At 40.7% G+C, this 26,496-nt stretch overlaps 1 protein-coding gene across 4 annotated transcripts in view; it reads right to left on the bottom strand.

Moving 5' to 3' along the window:
• The window catches only part of NBEA (neurobeachin), a 359,299-nt gene extending 333,199 nt beyond the window's left edge, over positions 1–26,100 (bottom strand). Inside the window, exon 1 of one of the 4 annotated variants that reach the window (XM_053386038.1) lies at positions 25,041–26,100. In XM_053386038.1, the coding sequence (XP_053242013.1) occupies positions 25,041–25,403 (363 nt within the window). In that variant the 5' untranslated portion in view covers positions 25,404–26,100. The remainder of the gene's footprint in view (positions 1–25,040) is intronic. The other 3 variants (XM_053386039.1, XM_053386041.1, XM_053386040.1) reach the window with 3 other exon arrangements.
• Positions 26,101–26,496: the final 396 nt, after the last annotated feature.

Here is a 26,496-nt window from a genome sequence, read left to right as displayed (position 1 = left end):
GAGTTTTCCAAACTGCGTGTCATGACACATTAATGTGTCAGCTGAAGTATGTAGGTGTGTCTTATGAACGCTCCCCGCACTCCTCCCGGGGCTGGAAAGGGGTTAGTTTAACCTTCAGTTTCCCAGTAAAACTAAATTACTGTATTGCGAAATGATGCATGTCTAAAAAGTGTGTCACCAACATGAAAAATTTGGAAAGCTCTGATGTAGAGATTCCAGGCAAGGAACCAATAAGCAAAAGTGTGCTGTTCAAAAGAACAAGGGTTCATTGAAACTGCATTCTCATGGAAAAATAAATATGCAAAATATAGTTTTCATTAACATACCCAATGGTTGTATGAAATAAATTTTAAAAGTATGTCTACTAATGTATACAACATATTTTGATAAGGTAAATCTCTGGCCGACACATTGCTAACATAAAAACAAACCCATGTGTACATGGGTAGAAGTAGCCCATTTTAGTTCATGAAAGGCTATTTTCAACTGTATAACACAAATTTAAAAATATTTTTTACTGCTTTAGATTGGTAATCCATCAAACCCAGCATTCTACCTCTAACAGACAGAACAATGTCAGAAAGCATAATCAATTTACAAATTGTTTATTTCTCAGCAGGCATTAAACTCCTTTAGAGGTGTCCTTCAAAACTGCTCTGGGATAAATGAATTGTGGATTCTGAGTTGAGAAATTTTCATCTGAGGTAATTCATGGCACAATCTCAGTAAGTGGTTGATTCTTGGAGAAAGCTTCCTGCTCCAAAATAAAGGCATCACACCATGTTACTGACCTTTAAAAGAATCAAAACTTTAAGTGAAAGGCATCACTTGCTAATTTTGTTTTGACTTCTCATTGCGTGTATGCTCTGCTCTTAAGCAGAATTAACTCCATCTTATTTTATTATTTACAGGACTATTCAAACATCTGAGGTGTACAGGGTGCTGGGGGAGTGGTAATACCTCTGGTGGAGGACAAGTCATCCTGGGGTAGGTTGTACACCTTTGGTACCCCACCCTGCACTCAACTCTCTGTGGCTCCTAGAAGTGGTCAGCATGTGACGGCAACCACATCCCAAGAAAAACTTCGACTGCCCAGCTAAACCAAGTGAGGGTAGCCAATGAGTTTCAAATCCTCAGTGAGTTAGGCACTTCCCTGCATGCAAAGACAGACTCCAGCAGATTTAGGGGATGAGATGAGTAGTGTGTCCAACAGTCAAGAAGGTGGTTTCTCCACCTGCTGTATAGGGAAGTGAGGGGTAGATGGGGCTTGTCAACCTGGGAAAGGAGCCCATCTAGGAAAGGAAAACTCTGGTCCTAAACCTCTGCTGCCTTGTGGGATATCTTTGGGAAAAGAAAAGGCTAATGAGTATACCCTACACCAGGCATGGCCAAACTTGGCCCTCTAGTTGTTTTGGGACTACAACTGCCACCATCCCTAGCTAACAGGACCAGTGGTCAGGCATGATGAGAATTGTAGTCCCAAAACACCTGGAGGGCCAAGTTTGGTCATGCCTGCCCTACACAAATCTAGAGTGGAATTGCTAAGACGGTTCTATGACACCTTGTACGCCTCCTTCTGAAAACTCCTGCAGCCAAGCTGCTGCCAAACGTATTGCTTTTCTTTTTCTTTTTTTGGACCACATCGATAAGGCCAAGAGGGGGGTCATGTCATAGGGGCAGTCCAGAACCTCCATACACTGTCCAGGCTTGCCCTCCAGGTAGGTCACTTAAGTGCTGCAAATGTTGTGGTCTGACTTCACCCCTGTGGGCACACGTCACTGTCTATCAAGACAGACGGATGCCAAATATTTACTAAAATATGGTGACATGGTTTGTGTTAGTATATAAAAGCTCTCAAATTTGTTCACTACCTGTAACTAGGATTGTCAACAGAAGCTTTAATATTACACATATGAAGCCCAAACTAAAGGATCTCTAGCACCCTCATAAGCAGTCATGTTTCAATATTCAACAACAGTTCCTAATAGCCTTCTCTTTCTTAAACTATAGAGGAACAAAATGTATTTTTCATATTACCCAGACAATTTATTTTTGACTGTATACACCACATATTTGATATACTGAAACCACTGCACATGGAAATTTGACAGACCTTCATAATTTAGCAAGACCATTCATGTTAAATGCCAAAACTTACAAGAGTAATAATTAGTACTAACAAGATCTTTACTTAATTAGCTGCGTGCCTTTAACATATTTGACTTAGCCATTATCTCAGTCTGACTTTACCTCATAGGGGTGTTGTGAGGGTACTACTGCAACTGTTTTAAACCATGGGTTATATGAGTTCTAAACTGAATCCGAACCAGTAACCTGGCCACTGCATTTTGGACCAGATGAGGCTTTCAGGGCCACATCCATTTGGAGCAGGTTTCAACAGTCTAATATAGAGAATGCAGCACTCCTGACCACCATGGCTGCCTAAGCATCCAGTGATAATCCTGGATCTATGAGCACGCCCAACTATGAAACTGTTCCTTCTAGAGAAGATCAACCCATTCAAAACAGGTAATCTCTCTACCTCCCAGAGTGGAGTACTCGGAACACATAATATTTATGGGTTTCATATCTGCAACCTGAGCTTAACTGGAGAAAGGGGATGATTTATAAAGGTAAGTACTGAATGGAGAAGGGGCAGGTGTGGAAATAAATAGAGCAGTCAGGCTAATTGGACCTCTGCATAATTTGGAAAATACTTCTCTTTTTACCAGTCATGGACTTTCTACAAAATGCATAACTCTAATGAACACCCAGCATAGTAAACTTCTCCCTTCTAGCCAGAAACGCATCAGCTTTGTCTCTTGGGATACTTTGCTGGAACAGGCCTGGAAAATGCCAAGCTTTGAAGGCTCTGGTCATTCTTGGAAAGTAAGGCCCAGAAGGTCCTGCTGGGAGACAGCTACCCTACTCCACCACATTTAGCCTACGAAATTCCACTATTTCCCTTCCTGTTTTGAATGCCATCAACATCTACATAAAGCCATTGGAGGTGATTTGGGCTGAATAGTCACATGAATGCTAAAGACAGTCTGTGCTGCATCCCACTTTCTCATTTTTATTTGCTCCTAGGGAGACTACAAATGCTCAGAAGCAGTATTTGTAGGCCGTGATGGACTAGATGGAAGTGAACAAACTGAATCCAGTTTAATCTACCAGGCAGCAAAGATATGACTCTTATCAAAGGGAAGGTCAGTTTTGAATGTGATTATGTAGTTAGTTATCTTTGCAGTTCCTGAGAAGTGTTTGCTGAACTATACTGTATTGTGTTGTTTTTGTTCAACTGTGTTTTAATTGTTTAATGGGTTGTTAGCTGCACAAGGGTCACATAACATAATTTATATAGCAGGGAACAGATCTGCCACGTCTCAGGCGACTCACTTTTTGAACTGCAAGAATACAAGAGCATATGTGACAACATAGGGGCATAAAACTTGTGAAAAGGGCCTAACACAAAGGGAAGACTTTGCACAATTTTAACCAGGAAAGGTTGAATGAAGAAAAGGCAACAGCACAATCCCATATAAAGTCACGTGTGTGTTATATGCAGGTCTGCCTCTCAAAAATGTACGCTAGATCAGAACACAGAAGCTATGCGGCAAACGGGAGCCAACCTCGTATAATGCTATCTCTGAAGCACCGTCACCAGCTGCTGCTTGAAACATAACTTAAGTGCTTACCAATTAAAACTCTTCAAAATCCTATATAGCAGCCCATGCATCAAGGTCTTTATCAGAGACCCTAGTGCTGCTGCATTCCAACGTTGGATACCTACTACCTGGTCACAGGTGAAAGGGCCTTCGGAGTTGTGGCACACCATCAGAATGCTCTACCTCAGAAACCTCACTTGGTGCCTCTTCTTATGCCACCACAGTCTCAGACAATCACTACTTAATTTTCTGGACCTTTATAAAATCTGTTTGGTTTCAGTCCTCTGCTGTTTTAACTATGTTGCTGGCATTTGATACATTGCTTAAACTCTTGATATTGATCAATTGTTCACTAACCTAGATGTCAGAGAATATAAATCTTTTTAAATAAAGTAGAATTTGGGTTTTAAAAAGAACCTATTACACAATTTCTTTAGTATAGTTGCCTTCTGGACAGATAAAGAATTAACTTTGGAGTCTGTACAGTCTAAGTAAATGTTACTTGTGGTTCGAGGATCCGACCCCCGCAATGTGAAATGAATACGCAAGGACACGTGACTCGCAACGAGATGACTCAGAGAAGAATGAGGCCGAGGAGGAGCTGGCGCCGCAGCAAAAGGCTGCTGTAAACGCCCCCTCGGAGGCACCTGGTTGGGTGCCTGCCGAGGGGCGTGGGCGCCAGCCAGGTGAGAGGAGGAGGCAGGGGGCTAACGCCCCCTGCTAGGGGCGGAGCTCGGGCTCCCGCCCACAACCACTCCCCTCTCTTCCAGGGAGGAGAGTCTTTATGAACACTACTAAATTCCTGGCTATTAATATTTCAACTGTCTATAGAAGAACAGAAAATGCATTTTAAAAAATAAACTCTTAAAACAGATGTAAGATGGATGATTTCATTTTTAAAGTTCAGTGCATATTATTTGACCTATAAACACCAAGCAGATTTAAGTCAGAACTCAAGAATACAAATCACTACGAATATGGAAGTCTTACTTATGGTATTGCATGCAGTACCTACACAGGGGAATTTCTGCTTTTGTAATGTTGGTATCAATTATCAAAATTACCACAGAATAGTGGATAAACATTACCCAGTGCACATCAAGCCTATTTTTGTAGCAGCACGGTTGAACAGACAAAGCTTAAGACTTTTTCCCTCTGTAGTCCCTTGCAGAACAAGGCAAGCAAAAGTTCAATGTAAATGATATTCAACTATATAAATAGAAATATGGAAACATGAAAACCTGTCTGGGTTTACTCTTTTGTTTAAACAAATAATGTTTGAAATCCCTCGGCATGCTGATGCAACTCTCCTGAGATGTCTGAGATCAGATGATATTAAGGAACTAACAGGAACTATTACTACAAGTAATAGGAGGATTTTAGGATTGCGTATTATATGTAATATGAAAGTCAAATCCAGTTCTCAATAAACCAGTAATTATACTTTACACAAATTCATTTATATTAGCTTTCTAGTCTAAAGGCAATCCTTTGCTGCACTGGAGTAAAAGTGTAAAGTTCATACATTTAGAATTTCAAACATCTGGCATGTTTCTGAAATAAAAAGAAAAATGGAATAGAAAAATTCCAAACAGTAATTCTTTCATTAAGATGCAATATCTATTATAAGAGAATGGAGGGCCCAATATGCAGCTAGAGTTGGGAAGGATTCTTGCTTGCTCTACATTTTGGAGCAAAGCTTCTCATTTTGCTCCTCTAGAACCATACATAGCAGAGTGATTTGCAGATTAAGCATAATCAGTGGACTGAAGTGACCATGTGTCCGCACTGTACAAGGACATGATATGGAAAAGAAAATATAAGATGGGTAGCCATCTTTTTTCCGTATAATTCTCAAGAAAGGGACTGAATGTTATGATATACATTCAATTCCTGGAAGCATTTTAAAAGGTAGAATGTCTTTTTTTCCTCATGACAGGTGAGGTAACCGCTCTAAGAAGCTTACAACATTTTAAAAGTGGAAGAAAGGAACTACCCTCATAAGTACTTTGTTTTTAAGGCAGATTTTGAATTATTTTTATTTCATACTTTATTTCATAAAATTTCTATACCACAATGGTAGAAGAACCTCAAAGTAGTTTTCTGTCCAAAACCTATTTGTTTGATGAAACAAAACCAGCTTGGGGGGAGATATATGATCTCTCTATCTCTGTGTGCAGCTGATCAAGTTTTAATAAAACCACCAATCCATGGCAAATTTTCAAACAGAAACTCAGCAATCTTTCATGACAATGAACTCCACATTAGCCACCATTTCTTCATTTTGTGCAGCTATGGGCCTTCCACTTTTGGATCATCTCCATGGCTATCTCTGTACCCTGTATAATGTTCAGCTGCCCAATTTTCAATTGTGGGGAATGAGAGAGAAGATCCATGATAAACATTCCAGCTAAGGACAAACATCCATTGTCAATATCTATTTACACCTTCTTTTATAAAAAATATAGAGGTGTATTCAATTACTGCCCCAATCCAATTTGATCCAATGGAGCCTTCCATCAATGAACAGATTCCTCTTTTTCCTACAGACCTTCATGCTGTTCTAAAGTGTTTGCCAATGCTTTGGATAAGATGGGGAGGGGGGGAAGAAGAATCACAAATCACCCTCATATCATTATTGACTTTCATCAAGAATTAAAAACATTCCTGTTTACTCTAGCATTTAGTGTCTGAAAGGTAATGTTCCTGGAAACTGCAAAATCATTGTCTGAGATAATGATATTGTTTTGGGGGGGCACTCTTTATGTTGTGTTTGTCATCCCGGGCTCCTTTGGGAAGGGTGGGATATTAACTGAATTACAAATAAATAAATGAATTTCATACAACCCATCATATTTTATTATCCTCTTCGCTCTGTTGATTTCAGCTTAATAGCAGAAAGTGGTATTTCTTACACTGGGTTCATGAGTAACAGATTAACAAAAGGTAGTTTAGAAAGTTTAATTATGAAGAGTTGATATTCAAGTTTTTAACCTTGCTATTCATTAAAAACAGTGGTTTCCCCAACTACCATAGTCTCCAGATCAACTAACTCGCCATAAGTGGTTCAGTTTAAAATGATCAGTCACCCTGTGGTTTCTTTGGCTGGTCTTCACTGTAACCTTAGCCATAAAGGCACTAATGTTCCAGGGGTCTGAATACTGGAAATAATTTGGTCTGCAAAGTGCAGCTAGAAATGTTTGCAGTATAAGAGCTGTGAATAATCAAGTGACAAGGCAAATTACCATAGAAGAAAAGCATAAGGTTACTAGAAATCATGCACTGGGAATGTACATTTCCATCAAACCAGCAGTTCTAAAGCCTTGGTGGTGGTGAGCCAGAAAGAAAGTAGGGTTCCTTCTCCACATCTCCTTCAGAACTGGCTGACTGGGGTGAGGTATTTATGTTTAGTCTTGCTTTTAGAGACAAACCCTCACAAACAGGCTACCAACAGTGCTACAATGTTAAACAGTATGTCACAATATATAGGGAGAACTGACTAACTGACCAAAATGCCCAACTGGGGAGACCCAGATTCACATTCCTAAGCCACTGTGAGAACACAGTGGGTGACAAGAAAACTATGTAATGCCACCCCGAGCTCTTTGGAAGACGGGAGAAGACATAAACATAATGATTTTTAATAATCTATTATTTTAATGTATTTAGTTTTATTGAAAGATATCCAATGGTGTTGCTCAGCAGATGGCAAGGCTTCTGACAGCAAAAGAAGGGAAACCATTTCCATGATTCTCACCCACTCTGCATCCACCCACTAGAGCAGCCTTTCTCAACCTGTGGGTCCCCAGATGTTGTTGAACTACAACTCCCATCACCCCAAGCGAGCAAGGCCAGAGCTCAGGGATGATGGGAGTTGTAGTCCAACAACATCTGGGGACCCACAGGTTGAGAACTTCTGCACTAGAGAGTTGGAGCAGATTTAGGGGCACAGGGGAAATGCTGGAAGCATACTGCCTATATTCTGCAATAGTAAAATCCTTTGTCTGTACATTTCCAAGATCACTTATTTAAAAACTAAGGCTGCAGAATCCTATGCGCACTTATTTGGAAAAGTCCTCTTGAACAAAGTGAGCCATATTATATGTATATGGACACCCACAATAATGCATACATCACTGCAGGCATGTGCAGAGCATGTCTAAGACGCAGAGCAAGAGTCTTGTTAGAATGAAGTTATAAACTCAAACTGTTTATAACTGCCATAAACTCAAACCAGCTGGTCCCTGGCAGGGCCCCCCAGCGAGCTTAGCCCTCTGAGGCCTGGGGCAAGGGCACCTAGCTGCCCCCACCCTGCACTGGCCTGCATGACTGTCACTGAAACTGTTATAAGTCCTTTAAAGAAATCTACACTCATCATATAACCACATATAGACAGTTACATGTTTACATTCAATTCATGTTTTATTTTAAATCAGATTTTTAAAAGGAAACACACAATTGTTTTTTTAAACGATAAAAATCTGTTTAATTTTTTTATATCAATTTTATATCAATACCTTCCTTGGAACTCATGTCAAATTGAAGAAATATAATAGAAATCTAACAGTGATTTACTGCTTAATACTACTCTTATTTCTGATTAAATCAGGAAATCTTGATACAAATGCACATCAACTTCTGCTGCTCAGGTAACTTTAGCTATGGTTTACAAGAGAGTCTGAAAAGCACCGGAGGCTGCTAATCAGATGTAGTCCTTACTAAATAGTATTAACATGACATTATCACATGGATTTCTTCTGTTTTAACATTAAGTTAATGCATGCTTAGGAATGTGGTCTCAAAAACTTTCATATGTAACAAACTGAAGCTCATGAACAGAAGCTGTTTTGTCAGTTCACTATACGTATTATGAATCCTAAATGCTTCAAAAATACACTAACCATATTAAAGACCAAATGCATGTTTTCAGACCTCAAAAATAAAATGAAAATACTAATATATAATATAAACAAAATACTTCAAGTCTTTAAACATCACAATCAGGATTTTATGTGGCTAGACTATCTCTGATCCTACTTATGTGCTTAAATCACATGATCAAGCTCAGAATGCAAAGGTTAACAATAATACCTTGTGTTGCTTAAGTTTTTGTTCACTGTGGACTAACAAAGTTGATAGCCCAAATCTAATCTAGACTGACTAAATACACTCCACAATTGCAACAGGAATTCAACGACTACTTTAAACAATATGCAGTCCACACTTCATTAAAGAGAATAAAGGAAGATTCCTACATCAGCTAAAAACTAGAGGAGGAGTTTATATAGACAATATAATTACCCAAATGGGAATTTATCAAGGACACCCATGCAACCATTAATGATGCTCAAAATACCCTGAGGTTTAATTAGCACAATCGCTTTAAAAAAGTAAAAAAGAGAATACATATTACACATATGTAATATAAGTCATAAATTACCACCAAAATTTGGCAAACTAGAGAATTGAATTATTCTTCATTTAATATAAACTAGAGGTAATTTTTTTCAATATTCTGCCATTTTGTTTTTGCTCTCATTTCACCAAGTTGCATGTACCGTAATATGTAAATAAAGTCTCTCAACAAAGTAAAAAAAATAAAATTAAAACTACATCATAGTACTCATTAGTTTTGCATATTTATAGTTTAAAACAGTTTGGGGAATTCCCTCATATGCAGATTTGAAAATAGCACCACAAAACTAATATAGTTAAAAATATTTATAATTTTAACTTTTTGTATAAATGTGCTAACTTATCAGTCACCTCAGTAAAGGAATACACTGGCATACCTCTCATGTATCACTGACTAAATTACAGCCTCTTAGTGCAGACACAAGCAGGAAGAAGCCAAAGTAAAGACCACTGCCCCATGCAGTCAATAATAGGGACTTTCACAGCTTTCGTTTTGCTTTCACAGAATCCTGATTTATAAATAAGTAAGAAACAGTGGATGTACCGGTAGTTTAAAACAATCTCTGGCCTGTTTCAAAACAAGTCCACCTCAAACCACGAGTTATGAAGCTGACTAATTTATCTAACCAAAGTTTGTTGTAAATCACCTCTGGTTTGTGCAGAGCAAGCTAGGATTCTCTGAAAGTGGCACTAAATGTCACAGACATCTTTCTCCTAGCTATGTGGGAGTAGCAACGGAGGAAGAAAGCATGTGGAACAAATAATACTTGTGTATGCAAGGGCCTCTCGAAGCTACGAACATGAGTTTGACCAAGCTGCAGGAGGCAGTGGAAGACAGCAGTGCCTGGCGTGCTCTGGTCCATGGGGTCACAGAGTCGGACACAACTAAACGACTGTTGTTGTTGTTGTTTAGTCGTTTAGTCGTGTCCGACTCTTCGTGACCCCATGGACCAGAGCACGCCAGGCACCTCTGTCCTCCACTACCTCCCGCAGTTTGGTCAAACTCATGCTGGTAACCTCGAAAACACTATCCAACCATCTCGTCCTCTGTCGCCCCCTTCTCCTTGTGCCCTCCATCTTTCCCAGCATCAGTGTCTTCTCCAGGGAGTCTTCTCTTCTCATGAGGTGGCCAAAGTACTGGAGCCTCAGCTTCAAGATCTGTCCTTCCAGTGAGCACTCAGGGCTGATTTCCTTAAGAATGGATGCGTTTGATCTTCTAACTAAACGACTAAACAACAACAAATCCAATTGCCAGCGGAGTGGGGGAGCTGGCAGTAAATAAGGACTAACACAAACTGGTGTTGGATTAAATTAGGTCACACAACTTTATTGATTACAAGACAACAGGTTTAGCATAGGAATTTGGTATGTATCCACACGATCAACCAAACCACCTGATGGTAGATGAGCTGTCATTCAACAGTTGGGGGTGACCACTGTTGAAGTCCCCCATGGCACCAACTGCTTCCAGATGACCTTATCCAGTCACTGGTAGAGGGCATCATGGGCCCATCAGCCCCCAAATGGGCTTCTGGGGAGAAAGCACTGCTCTCCAAGATCCCTTATGGGTATCCCTGCTTGAATAAAGCAGCGTGCCCTTACCCTGCTCCTCCATACTAAAGATTAATCCCAATATCTTAGATGTCATAGAAAAATTGTGACACTTGCTATGAGTTAGGCAAAACCCCACGATCATCCTCTTAGGGATGAAATTCATCCCCAGCCCTAATTCCAGTGACTGGCTGCTGTCCATAGCTATGCACTCGATTTAGGCATTCAAATAGTATGAAAACACAACAATATTGAATAAGCACTAGACTGACATAGGGACGCTGGATGAGCCTGCCTTTTATGCTCCAGGGTGGACCAGACATCAGGAGTCTTCACTCCAGTCCACCTCCAGAGCCCCAATGCCTGGGAGCCCCATGATGAAACTGATTGGCTCCCAGCTCCCCAGGCAGTCTCTGTCGTCGTCATACAAAATGCTCCAAGCTATACCAAAGGATCTTGAACCCAACTGCTTCTGCCCTGCCAGCCATGTCATGCTACAAAAACCACCTCTGGTAAGCTGGGAACGGGGTATTATTCTAGCTCATGCAGGTAGAGCTAAACCATAATTTAGTATTACATGTGAACAAATAGTTATAAGTGATGATTACTGCTTCTTCAAACATCCTATAAATCATTTCCCCACTTTTCTATAGTTTATTCCTTTCTGCAGTCAATGAAGGTTAAGTGCAAGTTCTCTGGAAGCTTGCAACACATAAGTAAGCTGTGAATTATAGCACATGTTATTCAGATTACAGTAGAATTTCTAGTACACAAAAAATCATAACTAGCAAAGCTGCAAGAAAGTTTGAAAAAACTGAACCATATTGTTTCTAGTTGGGATCACCACTACTCTATTTCAAAACTATGGAAAAACTTTACTAGTGGGAGAGGTAGGTTATTAAAAACTGAAAAAATTTAATCGATTGAAAAATCATATCTGTACTGGCATAGGTGTCATTTGCATTACACACTCACTTGTTGGTTTCTAATAAGGATGTTGAGGAGCTAGAAAAAGTGTCCAAAAGGGCTGCAAGGAAATTTGACAACATTTAGAGCTTTTTAGTTTACAATAAAAAGTGGGTGAAGGGAGATATGATAAAGCTGTGTTATATTATGCATACTGTAAAGGAGCTGGAGAGACTGAAGGAAGTTTTTCTCTCATCGTACTATTAGGACCAATGGTCATCTAATGAAACATCCAAGGAAACTGAATGTTGCAAGATTTAGGACAGACAAATTGGGGGGGGGGGGATTACACAGCATACTTGCTATCAAAAGATTTGGATGGCTTCAAAAGGAGATTAGACAAATTCATGAAGGATAAATTCATAGGGGATATTAACGGCTACTAGTCATAATGGCTCCATTACCTCCAGCATTCTGAGATTCATTATTATGAGTAGGTTAGAAATATTATTAAATAAATAAAATCACAGGCAGTATGCCTCTTGAATACCACCTACTATAGATTATGAACAGCAGAATGCTATTGCATGCACATCCTGTTTGTGGGTTAGTTACTCATAAGGATTTGACATCTCATAATTTTGTTTTTATTGCATTTTTATTGCTTATTTCTTATGTTGTATTTTATTGTATTACAGTTGGAATATGGAATTCAAACGGTAATACAAAAAATACAATATATATGAATTAAATGCAGAAAAATATAGTTAAAATTCATACAGCATCTAGCACAGCACATTGCCATTGCTACAACAGGCAGGGAAATCGTTAAGTGTTCCACTGAGATCCCCAGCAATTTTCAAATGGTCCATGGCAGAAAAGGTTTGAGAACCACTATTCTAGAGTTCTAAACATAAAAATGGACTCAAGAGTTCCAATTTAGAGTTCTCAATGAGGCCTTCAGCAACACAATCCAACCTACAGGTGTAAGGTTTGCCTGAATTTTGAAGCAACAATGAAAACAGTTTTTCTCCAGGAAGAAAATGCTTTTGAGAATAACTGAAATATGTAAAAAATATTTTTGCACCTAGCTTAAACTTGTTTTGCTACTTTAAGAATATGAAGCATAATGTGTAAGAAATTTAGTCAGAACAAAATTGCATAGAGTTCAATGGAACTTATAGCCAAGTATGTACAGGACTACAGACTGAGCACATATAAAAATGCAATTTTATTCAGGGAAAACATTTTATCCTTCTCATTTATTTGTATGAAATATCCAATTAATATATACAATTAAGTTTTTAAATGCAGTGAATCTGGTATCTCCAGTTAAAAGTAGTAGGTATCAAGTGATGGGAAAAACCTTTACCTAAGAACATGGAGAGCTGTTACCAGTCTGAACAAGACAGTACTAGGCTAGACAGACAAATAGCCTGACCTAATATATGAGACAAGCAGATTTATATGTGAAAATGCAAGTACTCTTATCCCAAACCATTTGTACTGTGGAGAGCTGTGAAACTGAAAAGTATTAATGCCTCAGCTGTATTCAAACAGTTTTTACCAAACTATATTATCCTGCTGTAAGACTAACTTTTTTTAAAGACTGGAATCAAGCAGATAAATTCATATAGCAGAAAAATGGGACTTTAAGGGAAACTTCTCAGATCTAGTATGGCTTAAACTATGGAGCACACTAGATATAAATTTATTGAGAAATTGCTGCAATAACAGATTTCATGTCAATGTACAACTGCATGTCTCTTTTTTTCTACCTTTGAAGACCTTGCCTCTTACATACTCACTTCTATGTCCCATATTTCTATATGCCAAAATCAGTCAAGTAATAGCAATTTAACAATCTCCGCACCCAATCCAGTCATTAATATTTTTTCTTTACTGTTTTGTATCATAATTATTATCACTAATGTAATGGGAATTGGGGGTTGCTCGTGCGTAAGTTACCGCCACTCTCAGCGAGGTTGCCTGGATAAACCTTTCCCTGGCTGGACAGTCCTGATTCCGCGTCTGTCTCAGTCACTGGCAGAATCCGTCAGTGGGCGTTTCCTGAACTTCTTCCAACATAAAAGTTCCTTGACGGATAGTCTCCGCCTAGCCTACCTGCGCGGAAGTCTTCTGCGCAGGGTGAGTGTGGGCAGTGGAGGACCCGTGCTCTCCCCGCTGGTCTCTGGCGAAGAGTCCTGGAGCTATCTGTCCGAAGCCCGCCTCTGCCTGCCTTTCTCCCTGGTGTACGCTGATTTCCTTCCCCGTCCGCTGAGTCCCCTCTTTCCCTGCTGGGCCCTTCTCTGGCATCGCTTGGGAGCCCTTCCTCCACTCCTGGCTGCGATGGCAGTTCCCTGACAACTAATCTTTTTAAGTTCTATATTTATGAATGTATTTCTTATGGTCACGTTCTGAAATCCTGTCATTTTTCTCTATCTATGAAATAATGAAAATACGTTTAAAATTACAAAACCTATCCAGTGTTAGATATGTAGCTGCAAGTTGTGGCACTCCAAGAAAAAGGATAAAACAGAGGTTCCAACTTGAATCCATAAATGTTGTAGTAAGCAAAGGAAAGGTTTTTATTTTCTTAACCTAAGAAACACTTGACAAAGTGGTAAGTTTCAGCAGGGTTCTGGCCAAAATTTTTACAATTTAAAGTAACAACTACCATACAATATTTTTGTTTATGCTTAAAATCAATGGTAGCCAACATGCCAAAGAACATATTATAAATTCCCCTTCCCCATCTCTATTATTTCACTTAAATTTCTATTTTCATTTTGCACACTGAAAAACAAACAAAAGCAGTTTTTATTTTCTATTCTTGCTTCCTTGAAGTTTCTCTCATACTTTTTCCTCCAGCACTCCTTTCCTCTACTGTCCTACAGCTCTACCCAAAATATGCCACAGATAAAATCTTCTCCAGATGGTTCACTTTATTCCCCCCTCCTGCAACAACAGGATAGTTGAGCCCTTAAAATCAATGAAACCTTTCCCACTGGCTTTTACAGGAAATGTACTAAATGCATTGTTAAAAATCACAAATATTCTTGTAGATTTTTTTATTTATTTCAGAATTTAATCCAGCTCAAAGATGGATTAACCATGGCACAATTCTTTAACTATATAAACAGAAGGTTTGGTCAGACAGCTGTTTTAGTTTTAGTTTGAGATCATGCCCTCACTCTATCTGATGGCATAGTTCTCTGGATGAAACATTCATGCCCATCTGTCAGAATATTAAGAGTGCCAACTGATATAGCAAAACTATATTCATTCAAGAATTTATCTGCCTACAAGTTTGGGTTTTTAAAAACATGCTAGAAACAATGCAACGTTTAGTAATGTCTGCCCTTGCCAGTGGAGCTCTAAGGTTTTTGTTTGAACAGCAACCCTGTTCTGCAATGCTTCACAAACATCTTACATTTTTATTTACTGTATTTAAAACATTTATACATTTTAAGAGAAATGCTATAGATTAGGATTAGAGCATCTGATTAGCATGCGGAAGGTCCTAGGTTCCAGCTTCTCAGCTATGGGCAAGAACTCTGAAATCCTGGAGAGTTGCTGTCACTCAGTATGAACAATACTGACTTGGAGCAATTGTCTTATGTATACGGCAGCCCCCATGTTCCTATGTACCCGGCCTTTCAGTCCTAAAAACATCCTCAAGGTTTTAAAATTAAAACACATGCAATAAAAACTGAGTATAAAAAAGACCATTAAAACAAAACTCAGCACATTAAACCAAAAATACAGCAGGAATGAAATTCAGCACAGACCGAACACCTGGAGATGTGAAACCGTATTAACAACCTCTAGTGCCCAACAAGCTCTTTCTCTCCCTCCCCTCAAAAAAAGGATTTAAATTATCTTCCTGCACTGCTCCTCCATGTACTCATGGTCCTTGCTAGGCCAATACTGCATGCAAACACAAACACACACCCCTCCCTTCCAACTGGATGGCAGGTCTTTGAATTGCTTGGAAGCAAGAGAGATAGGTGAAGGAGCTCTGCCTCTGTGTATATGTTTCTATATAGATAGAGGAGACTGGAAGGAAGGTAGGGTGTCCCTGAAGAACAGGTAGCACCATGAGAGGGATGTGTGCACTGGCTTGTGAATGGACGGGTAAAATGTAGAGTACAGTGGTACCTCGCAAGACGAATGCCTCGCAAGACGGAAAACTCGCAAGAAGAAAGAGTTTTCCGTTTTTCGAGGTGCTTCGCCAGACGAATTTCCCTATGGGTTTGCTTCGCAAGAAGAAAGCCCATAGGGAAAACTCCGGGGACCTCTTAAATGCTGGCGGTGGGGAGCAAAGCCTTTCGCCCCCCCCTCCGGCCTTCAGAAGAGGTCCGGGGACAGAGGCGAAGGCACGCTGCGCCTTCGCCTCTGTCCCCGGAGCTTGCGGGGCGGGAGGTGGGGAGAAGGGCTTTTCTTCCCACCGCCAGCCTTCAGAACAGCCTTCTGAAGGCTGGCGGTGGGAAGAAAAGCCCTTGTCCCCCCCCCCCAGCCTTCAGAAGAGGTCGGGGGACAGACTGTCCCCGGACCTGGTCTGAAGGCGGTTTCCATAGGAACGCATTGATTGATTTTCAATGCATTCCTATGGGAAACCATGCTTCGCAAGACAAAAAACTCGCAAGAAGAAAAAACTCGTGGAACGAATTAATTTCGTCTTGTGAGGTACCACTGTACATATATGTTAAAGGTTGAGGAGTTATCCTGAAAAGGGAGAGAGACAGATTTGAGGAATGACTTTTAGCATTTCTAGGAAGTCGAGGGTAAAATGCCTTTATAAAAACTACTCAATGCTCTTAACAATGTAGAAACATTTAAGACAATATTTAAACTTAAATCAAAACAATACAACTACAATGAAGAAGTTAAAATCAGAGGAGAAACCAGCAGCACAGATACAATTAGACGAATAAGGTTACAGCCTAACAGAAAATATTAATGATCTTCACATATATTAAAACAACCATAAATATATCATTTAATCAAGGATATCTGCTTCTAACATAATTATATAATATCTGACTATGTATTTTGTTCAAGTGTCAAGGCCAAGAGAGTCCACTTAACTCTTCATCAGGACACTGTAAATAAAGGAAAACAGTTATTCCCCTGTATAAGTTTAACAAAGGCAGATGTGACACATGCTCTAGACACCTTTCTTTCCTCTGATTTTCCAGCTGTGGGCTTTTGTCAAAGTACTAATAGGCTCCAAAATTCTCTCAACTAAACCCTGTTATCTACCAATATATTTTTATGTGTTAGTTTCGTAACAAACACCAGTAATTATAAAGCAAATAGCACTAATCTAAGGGCCTATGGGGAAAAGTTTCAATAAAAGCCTTTGATGATATTCCTGCTGAAAGAAATTGTGCTCCAACTTGGCATTTGCAACCTTTTATTTAAAAACATTGTTTTGAACTTTAACTTACTGTTCTATACTTTTGTAGTGGAAGACACTACAAAACTTTGTGTTGAATAGTGGAGTAATAAATGCCTGCATAGTATATATAAGAAAAAATAACTCAGGATCCCAAACCAATAGATTCAAATTGCAAGAAAAATGGGTGCAATTTACAAGAAAGGAGATTCCGACTAAACATTAGGAAGAACTTTCTGATGGTAAGAGCTGCTCCAACAGTAGAATGGACTACTACAGGTGATTGATTCACCTTCTTTGGAGGTTTTTAAATAGAGATTGGATGGTCGTCTGTTAGGGTTTCTTTAGCTGTGCTTCCTGCATTGCAGAGGTTTTGGACTAGATGGCCCTTGGGTTTCCTCTTCCAACTTTACAGTTCTATGATTCTAACTTCAAGAAATAAGGAGTGTTTATCTGCTTCCAGGTTAATGCACACTTCATCAAAGATAAGAGAATTAACTTTTTTTTATTCATGAACTCTTAGACAGGTTCCCATTTCTATCACATAAGGCTCCCTGGCATTAAAACGCATCACACTTAAAACAACACACACACATTACAATTTCTGGCTGCTTAAAAATTAATGCTGCAATTCAATGCACACTTACTTGGAAGTAAGATGTGTTGCACTCATTACCAGAGGAGCAAGCTCCAAATGCATTGTTTACAAGCCAGCTGTTGACAATATAGTTTTCCAGCATAACCCTTAAACCATCTGTTCACTATCTGGCATAATTATTATATAGGGCTGCCCGCTTGTAAATCACCTGTCATTTCTATTTTAAAACCCTGGCTCATCAGCTGATGAGTAAGGGGTTAAATCATGTTGCTTTGGCTGCATGCACCAGTTCCATACTGGGAATAGGCATACAAAGCAAATGCAGCATTTAACTCCAGTCATTTGGTTGCATCATGGGTGATATCAGTTGATGGTTTGGGGGAAATGGCCTCACAGGCCAAATTGGACCTACTGGCAGGTCAAGACTGACCTATAGACAAGAGCTTCCACTTCTCTGTCCTAAGAGCTCAAGGTGGTATACTTTGTTCCTCAATGTGCTTCATGGCTAGATGAAGATTTTAACTAGATTTTCCCAGTTCTAGCCCAACATTCTAATTATACTACACAAGCTCCCCTACTAAATATTACTAAAATAATAACAATAATTAGACAATTTAAGCAGTTCTTAACTTTTTTGGAAGGGAGACTATACAGATGATCTTTAGTCTCCAAATTTATAAACTCCATCATATCCAAGAAAATCTATGAAAAACCTAATTTGAAATTTCAAACACTCTCTGTCCTTGTTTCACCAGTCTCCTATTTAAATAAAGCCGTAGCCTGTTACTTAACAGGATATGTTACTTCATAACTGTGAAGTATAAACATGTGAAATGCTATCCAGTAGAAACTAATCCGTTACACAGAAGTATAGTAATTTACTACCAATGGATCACAAACCATCCCAAAATCATTTTTTATTTTTAAAACAGGACATTTAATTGCACATGCTGATGTGTACAAGTGTTCCTGCTCCTACAAGTGCATTAACAAGCTTTCTCCATTGTGAACATATTTTCTGCATTGCCTCAAATATGTTTTGTTGACTTTTAAACACATCTTAATCTATCTTTACTATGAATTGTCAGTTTTGAAAACTACTTTGGTTTCATTTTTAGAAGAAACTGAACATTTCAAGCTACTTTTGAAGAGACTGTCAAATGGAATTCATGTCTTGTTCATACGTCCTCAGTAAGTTATACAGGCTTTGTCACTTCTTATTCATGCTCTATAGTTCAGTTCTCGGTCAAATACAACATAGAAAGCGGCTGTTTGTGGAAGAGGTACTTAAAAAATGAAATCTTAATATATAGTACAAAACTGAAGTCACTGAATACTCATTAAATACTTATTAAATACTTATTAAATAAAAAGGTCATATTTTTAAAACATACTACTAAGAATACATGTAAGTTTTGATTGTTTAGAAGTTTATATGATGTGAAGTATTCTGAATCTTTTGGGGCACAGAGCAGCAACTTTCTTTGATCAAACTAGAAAAAGGTGCAAATAATATGAAGAGAAATCATATGTTACTCTGAAAAAAGAGCCCTATCCATGCTGGAAAAAACCTGACAGCCCCTCACTAACAATAAATTATCTATTGACAAAAATGATTTTCTGGGTGTGCTACAGTATTTGTAGTCATAGTCCATGTGGATTCTTCAGGAGACCCCTGTGGTTGCCAAGGCCTTATCTCTAGGTTCTAAGAGGCAGAGAGGCCATCCTGCAACCGAACAGGAAGTGACCTGCACAAGACACCATCAAGCATTGCATCCCCATGGCAATAATGACCAACATAAAGGGAAATTAAGGAGAAACTAAGCTGGGCACTCTACAATAAGCTTTGAGACACCCCTAATTAGACACGCACACCTCCAAGTAGTCTCCTCTATGAGACAACATGGAACTGCTTCCAGCCCATATTCATTTTGGATGCAGGACCCTGTATCACTGGGGAGTGAACCCAGCTTATTATGGGATGCACACCTTCAGTTCTATCCTAAATAGGGTCCACAGAGAGGTTCACAATCAACTATTTAAAAACGAAATAGCAGCATCAAAAACATCAACAGCCAGACACAGTACCAGAAAAGGTATATTCAAATAAAGCTGTTACATGATTGTATACAGGGAAGTTGTTTGCTGGGTCTCATGGGAACAGTGCATTCTATAACCTATTCACTGGTACTTCATCACCCTCTGCAACTCAGGGTGGTGGGACATGTGGCAGGACTTCCTGCTGAATTGTGTGATCAGTTTCATGAAGAGCTGGTCTTTCAGATATCTAGGTTCCAAACATGTTGACATATGCAATGCACAGAGAACTTAAGGGAGGAAGTCTCTCACCATGCTGAGCACTTGGAAGAAGGGATAAATAACATTTATCAAAGTTCCCCTCCCAAAATAATTATCTGCTATGTAGGTGCCCCTTCTGCTACTACTTCACTTTGTAATCCTCTCTCACGCTTGCTGTTTACCCTTCTCACATGAATCTTCTTCCAGGAAGTGATGGAAAGGTTTTGAGATCTGGAAGATGCACGTGGACATGTTTTTCTAGTAGCTATTCTAGCTTCTTGCAGGAAGGGTGGAGGGTGCTGCTTTCACCGAATATTAGTGTAACAGCATGGAGAGAGTAAGAAAGAGGAACTTGGTCATTTGGTGCAACTCTAGTTAGTTGCAACTAAACATAAACCACTGTTCTAGGATTCCAACTATGATGTAACCTTTTTCTAGATTTAGTGGATCTCTGTTTTTCACATGAGACTGGATTCATGTGAGTAGGTAAAATGCCACACCACTCTCTCACTATCAGTCCTACTTAGACAGCTGTTTATCATTTTGGTTGTTAGTTCTGAAGGTCAATGGTTTAACTAACTTCTATATTTTCCTCACACTCGGACTGGAATTTCACCTTAACATTCTTAGGCCCATAGAAATCTGATCCCTCCCCTTTACCTTTAATTGATATAACCATAAGCCCAGGCAATAATATTTACTTCAACCTGGAGACCACTGAGTGTTCTGATTTCGAAGCCAGTAGTTTACAGAAGTTTCTGTCCCATTTCCTTCAAGCCTGGGCATGACATGCGCAAAGAAAAAGGATAAGCCCTTTTGTTATTTAAACACCTCCCTTGAAAGAAACTTTTCCAGAAAAGCATTACAATAGAACAGAAACCACCTGTTTTAGATGACTGCTTTGTTTCAGCAAGCCTATCCTAACAAGTAAACAAATTATGTATATCTGCATTAAAATTTTCTGATTTTATTTGAAAATCAATGCAGTAATTGTTTTATATTGTTCTCTGTACACCACTTAGGGATTTTCCACTAAAACCCTTTATAAATTCTTTTAAATAAATCAATGCAATATAATACAATAAGATTAAAAACGTAAACAATAAATCAATAATGCCAAATCAGTATTTTGGCAAACAAGTATAAACCTCATGAAATAAAAATAATAAAGTTCAATATTTGATCAAAAATTAAGATTTTACTTTTCCTAAGTGATTTCCACAGATAACACGGGTCTGATGCTGCTGTGGCTGTGGACAGCATTATTTAAATCAGCTATGCATGCACAAACATTAACACTGGAAGTTTCTTGGTAATGGGAAGATGAAGCTTGATCTGTGATGTTCTGCAGTTGACCAAAATCTAACCAAATTCTACAAACATTACCCAATCCTGTAGAAACCTATGAGCACAGCACTTCTTTAGCGCAAGAACCTCAATTACATAATTCTACACAAATATCTAATTGCTTATTCACACTTTTAAATGTGAGTACTAATTTCATTAGTAACAGGAAGAAACGCCTACTTTCAATGGCCCAATACACATATAGCACCATCAAGTACACACACATTTAAATGGTTTTCCTACATTAAAGGAAGCAGTGAGTGGGACAGGATCAAACCCTTTGCAAAAATACCACTAATTTACAATACAAGTACAGTATAGTGGTACCTCGAGTTACAAACGCCTCAGGTTACAAACGCTTCAGGTTACCAACTCCGCTAACCTGGAAGAGTTACCTTGAGTTGAGAACTTTGTCCCAGGATGAGAACGGAAATCGTGTGCTGGCGGCGCAGCGGGAGCAAGAGGCCCCATTAGCGAAAGCACACCTCTAGTTAAGAACAGTTTCAGGTTAAGAACAGACCTTCAGAACGAATTAAGTTCGTAACTAGAGGTACCACTGTATTCATAATTTAGTAACTTAAAGTATAACTGAATAGAAAATAACAAAAATGTTATTATGTAAATATATACATATACATATATATATGTATGTATGTGTATATATACATATATACATATATACATATATATATATAACATGCCTAGGTTTAATGTTAAACAATGCAGGACACATTTTCATATTTAAATACAGTATTAATCTCTACTATTGCACTCTTTTCAGATCTTCACCATCACACACAAGAAGCATTTTTTACATAAATCCTCAAATATAGTTCAGGTACTTAGCAGAAAAATGCAATGCAATACAAATCTAAAGCTTTTTGGCTGCTACAGTTTAGGTTATTACTGTAAGCACACTTGTACTGACTTCAGTGAAACTTGGAAGTCTTTGGTATGCAGGTGTTAATTTGAGTCTTTTAACTTTCAGATCCTCTGTCATTACAATCAGACAGTTCATAAACATTGCTCTCAAATTCCATTACATTGTTTCCAGCACATAATTAGGTAGTCATTTTTTCACACAAAATGAATTGTGAGAACTATTTATCGGGTATTAATGTGATACAATTTTTTTGGAAGTCCATTATCAATTCCAACAATAACACTTCAAACAGAGTACTCCAGAATTACCACTATGCAACCAATAAAATAACTGAATATGCAATTGTCAGATAAACAAACACACAGGAGTATCTTTTAATCACTCAGAAAGCAGTCACATGAGATAATGATTCAGTCATTCACATTACAACTACAGAAAACCCACTTAGCCTGACCACCAGTCTTTCCCATTCTCATGCTTCTGCCTATCTTGCCTGCTTCCTCTAAGTAAATATAAAAGAAATTAATTTTATGTTAACTGCATGAAAACTGTATTAATAACACACCAGCAATAACCTTTTGCTGCTGCTGGAAATAGACCATTATAATTTTGTTTTCTAGTTTTTAAACCAGAATGTATTTCCTTGCAAAGAGTTTATGATTCTTTATATCACACCTGAAGCTGTGTTCTTCACGGGTATCGACTGTACCAAAAGGGAAACTACCCAATGTTGTCTCAGTTTTCTTCCCTGTCCCATCTTGACATTTGCAGGAAGTAATTCTAGTATAAAATGCACTGCTATCAAAACAACTTCTGAACTTTCCCCTTTACTTGAAATGCATCCTCTGATTTCTACATATTTATAAGCAGTGACAGAAGATATTCTCCCAAAAAAACTAGTAACTGGGTTATGAACATATAAAGCATTACTTGACACATCAACAGGTTCTCAGAGGTTTAATTGCCAAAACAAAGGATGAAAACAACAAAAGAAAAGAAAAGGATTAAGCACCTTGCCTCCAGGGCATGATCTCCTTGAAACTGCTCAATGAACTATTTTTCTGTATTACCTTATTCCATTGCTACGTTGAAATAAATTGACAATTACTTTAAAAATACCAAGTTACAGCAACTTAAAAAACAGGTGTTTTATTTAAAAGGATAGCTTTGAAAGCTGAGAAATGGATATGAATTCTGAGGAACCATTCATGTTTATCATTATTTACTTAGCCCCCTCATATCTCGAACAGAGCTGTAACTCTTGTGCATTTATTGCTCAAATGTTGTAACAGCCAATCTCTAAACATTTGCAGAGGTTCTACTATTCTGTTAGGCTGGGCCAGTGGTAAATATTTATTAGACAAAAAAATGAAATATTACTTCAAAGTGACCAATGTAACTATATCACAGGTCCTGCTTTTGCCTACAGGTTAGCATAGGATGGTTAAAAATTTGTTACAAAAGCATTTTAAGGTATCTGCCATGTAGCAGCTCTCCTCCTCATTTTATATCCAGAACAGGATGTTTCCATTCAACTGTTCCATGAGCTTTGCTGCAGCAAATCTTGCATTCAGGAGAGGCGTCAAATCTCTCATAATTAAAGTGATTCATTTCTATACCCAGTTTCCTCGCTCTCTCTTGTGTAGATTTCTAAACCTCTAACATAGGTAGAGCTAAAACCTTGCCATACAACTCTGCAATTAATGCTTGAACTACAAAGTGACTATGAGCTAATTTAACTAACATGAAATGTTTTTCCCATGTATTGGGAGCAGCACAGGGGTGGTGTGTGTGTTTGTGTGTGGAGATCAGCACCATTTAGACAGACAGCAGGCAAGAAAGCTATTTCAAACAATAAAGGTGACAATGAAGCTACCTGGTGTAACAAAGTAGTAGAGGCTCACCCAATCAACAGATTGTAAGAGACAAAACCTCTCTTCAACATGTCAAACCCAATGGGCTGCAAGGTAATAGGGTTAAATCATTCACACATTTCAGCAACAGAGGAAAGATGCCATCTGGGGCTATTCTTTAATCTTATACAATTAAAAATAGATGTACTATCAAATCCCTCTGCTTGGCAACAGACTGAAGTCACAAGACTATCTGAGAGCACCTAAAGTTGAGAATAATTAATACAATTAGATCCACTTTTTCAGATCAAGCATTTGCAGAAGCATGGGTTAGAACTGTATGGGCCTATGTGACAGAGCAGTATTCCATACACTCTCCTACTCAACAACAAAACAAGAAAGTGAACTAAAAAGGGCCAGGAGTTGGACAGAGAGTGAGAACAGGTCATAAGCACAAGGTGGAAATGTAATCTGAAGGGATCCTGGTACAAAAGCTGGCAGGAGGAAGGAAGTCGCCGTTGCTACCCCCAAAAAAAAGATCTGTGTTGGAAGAGAAGTCATCACTAATTAACAGTAAAGAAAAGGTATTACTTCCGGAGGTGTGGGATTTATCTGCCTCAGGCCTTGGGAAGTGTCACTAGGTAGATATGAGAAACCTATCAGGAGGAGGCACCAGGGATGCCTTGAGTAGGAAAGTGGGCAGGAGCTTGTTAAGCAGGGCAGAGTAGAAGCATATGGCTAAAGGGAGCAAGCTCTCCAAGGACCAGCGAAAGATAAAGGGAGACATCCCAGATTAAATGACAAAGTAGCTCATGAAGAAAGCCCCTCCCTTCAGTTTCCATGTTGGGGAAGAGGATGGAGAGGGAAGGCAGATCAGGAAGAGAACAGGCACCTGGACCAAAAAAAAAAAAAAGGAGGGGGGAGTGGGACAGAGCACGAAGGAGCACTTAGAGGACACCAGAGTAGTTGGGATCCTGCGTGTTGTGGGGGGGGGGAGGGGACGCCTGAGGGATCCGCTTTCTGTTTTTTTTTGGGGGGGGGGAGCGAGAGAAGAGAGGCAGCCCCATCCCCAGAGCTCTTCCTACAGGGGAGCTGCGGCAGGGACCCCTGCACCCCTTACCAGGTTCAGCACGGTCTCCACGATGTCCCGGTTGCTGACCTCGCCGACTTGGATGAGTCCGATCAAGACGGCAAATTTCATGCGGATGTTGCGGATGGGCACGGACGGGTTGATCATGCCGGCGGGAAGCACCACGGACCCGGAGCCCGACGCCCGCAGCTCCCCCATCACGGCCGCCGCCGCCGCCGAGCCACCTCCACCACCTCCTCCTCCCGTCGTCGTCGGTGCTGGTGGCGGTGCTGCTGCTGCTGCTACTGCTGCTCCCGCGGCGCCTCCAACTCCTCCGCCGCTGCTGCTGGCCCCGACAGGGATGAGCCCCGCCGGCTGTGGCTCCGGCCCCGACCCCGGCTTCTCGCTCGCCATCTAGCCCCGGCCGCTGCCAACACTACCTGCCGCCGCCGCCGCCCTGGCCGAGAAGCTGCGCATCCACCGCAGCGGCACAACAGCAGCAACAGCAGCAGCAGCAGCGCCCGGCGGGGCCGCAGGGAGCGGACCGAAGCCGCCGCCGCCGCCGCCGAAGGGCCGTCCCAGGAGCCGCTCCCGCGCCCGCCTCTATAATGAGGGATTATTATGGGCGCCGCTGCCCCGTTAGCCGAAGCCGCTCCTCCGCCGCTTCTCCCCTCACGGCGCCACAAAAGCGGCCGAGACCGGGGGCTTGAGCGCTGTGGGCCGCCGGGAGAGGCTTCGGGGCGGCGGCGGTGGGCTGGAGGGGGGGGGACGGCGCGGAGGAGAGCGGGAAGCTCGCCCCGCAGCCCCCGCTGTTGTTGTGGAGCCGGAAAACGCCGCCGCCGCCGCCGCTCACTCCGCCATGTTGCCGCCCCCTGCCTGCGGTAGCCGCCAGGGCGCCTGCGCTGCGGAGCCCGTGGGGGGAGTGGCCGAGCTCCCTCAGCAGCAGCAGCAGCAGCCCCTGCTCGCTCGCCCCGCTCCTCCTTCGCTCACTCTCGCCCGGGAGACGCCGGGAGAGGAGGCGCGGAGCTTGGCCCAGGATTCTCTCAGTCGCGGCCGTCCACCTTCTGGGTCTTGGGAGGAGAAGGAGAGGGCGGCGGCAAGACCGGGGCTGTTGTTGCGACTGTGAGGGGATTTGATTACACAGCGCGCGGGGTTTTGTTTTGTTTTTTTGGTTCCTCCGCCCGCCACAGACACCCCGTCCTAGTCTTCTTCTCCCCGCAATGGACACAGCAGAAGGCGACGAGACCCGCGGGCACAAGGATGCCCACAGGAGTCCGCGGCGGGTCCCTCGCAAGGACCGCGGGCCGGGTGGATGGGCAGGTGTCGTTCGCGCCTCTCCGCACACCGCGCGCGCCGGCGCCTGCTGCCTCTGGGAATCCAGCCGCCTGCCAAAAAGCGCGGGCTTCTGCTGCAACCGCGAAAAAAAGCGTTTGTGGAGAAGGATGCGTTTGGTTTTACGTAGAGGCTCCCCAATCCTACCATCGAATGACGGCTCGCATCCCTGTCT

The sequence above is a fragment of the Podarcis raffonei genome, chromosome 4, assembly GCF_027172205.1.
Source record: "Podarcis raffonei isolate rPodRaf1 chromosome 4, rPodRaf1.pri, whole genome shotgun sequence".
In the NCBI taxonomy this organism is placed as follows: domain Eukaryota; kingdom Metazoa; phylum Chordata; class Lepidosauria; order Squamata; family Lacertidae; genus Podarcis; species Podarcis raffonei.
This window is presented reverse-complemented; position numbering and strand designations above follow the sequence as displayed.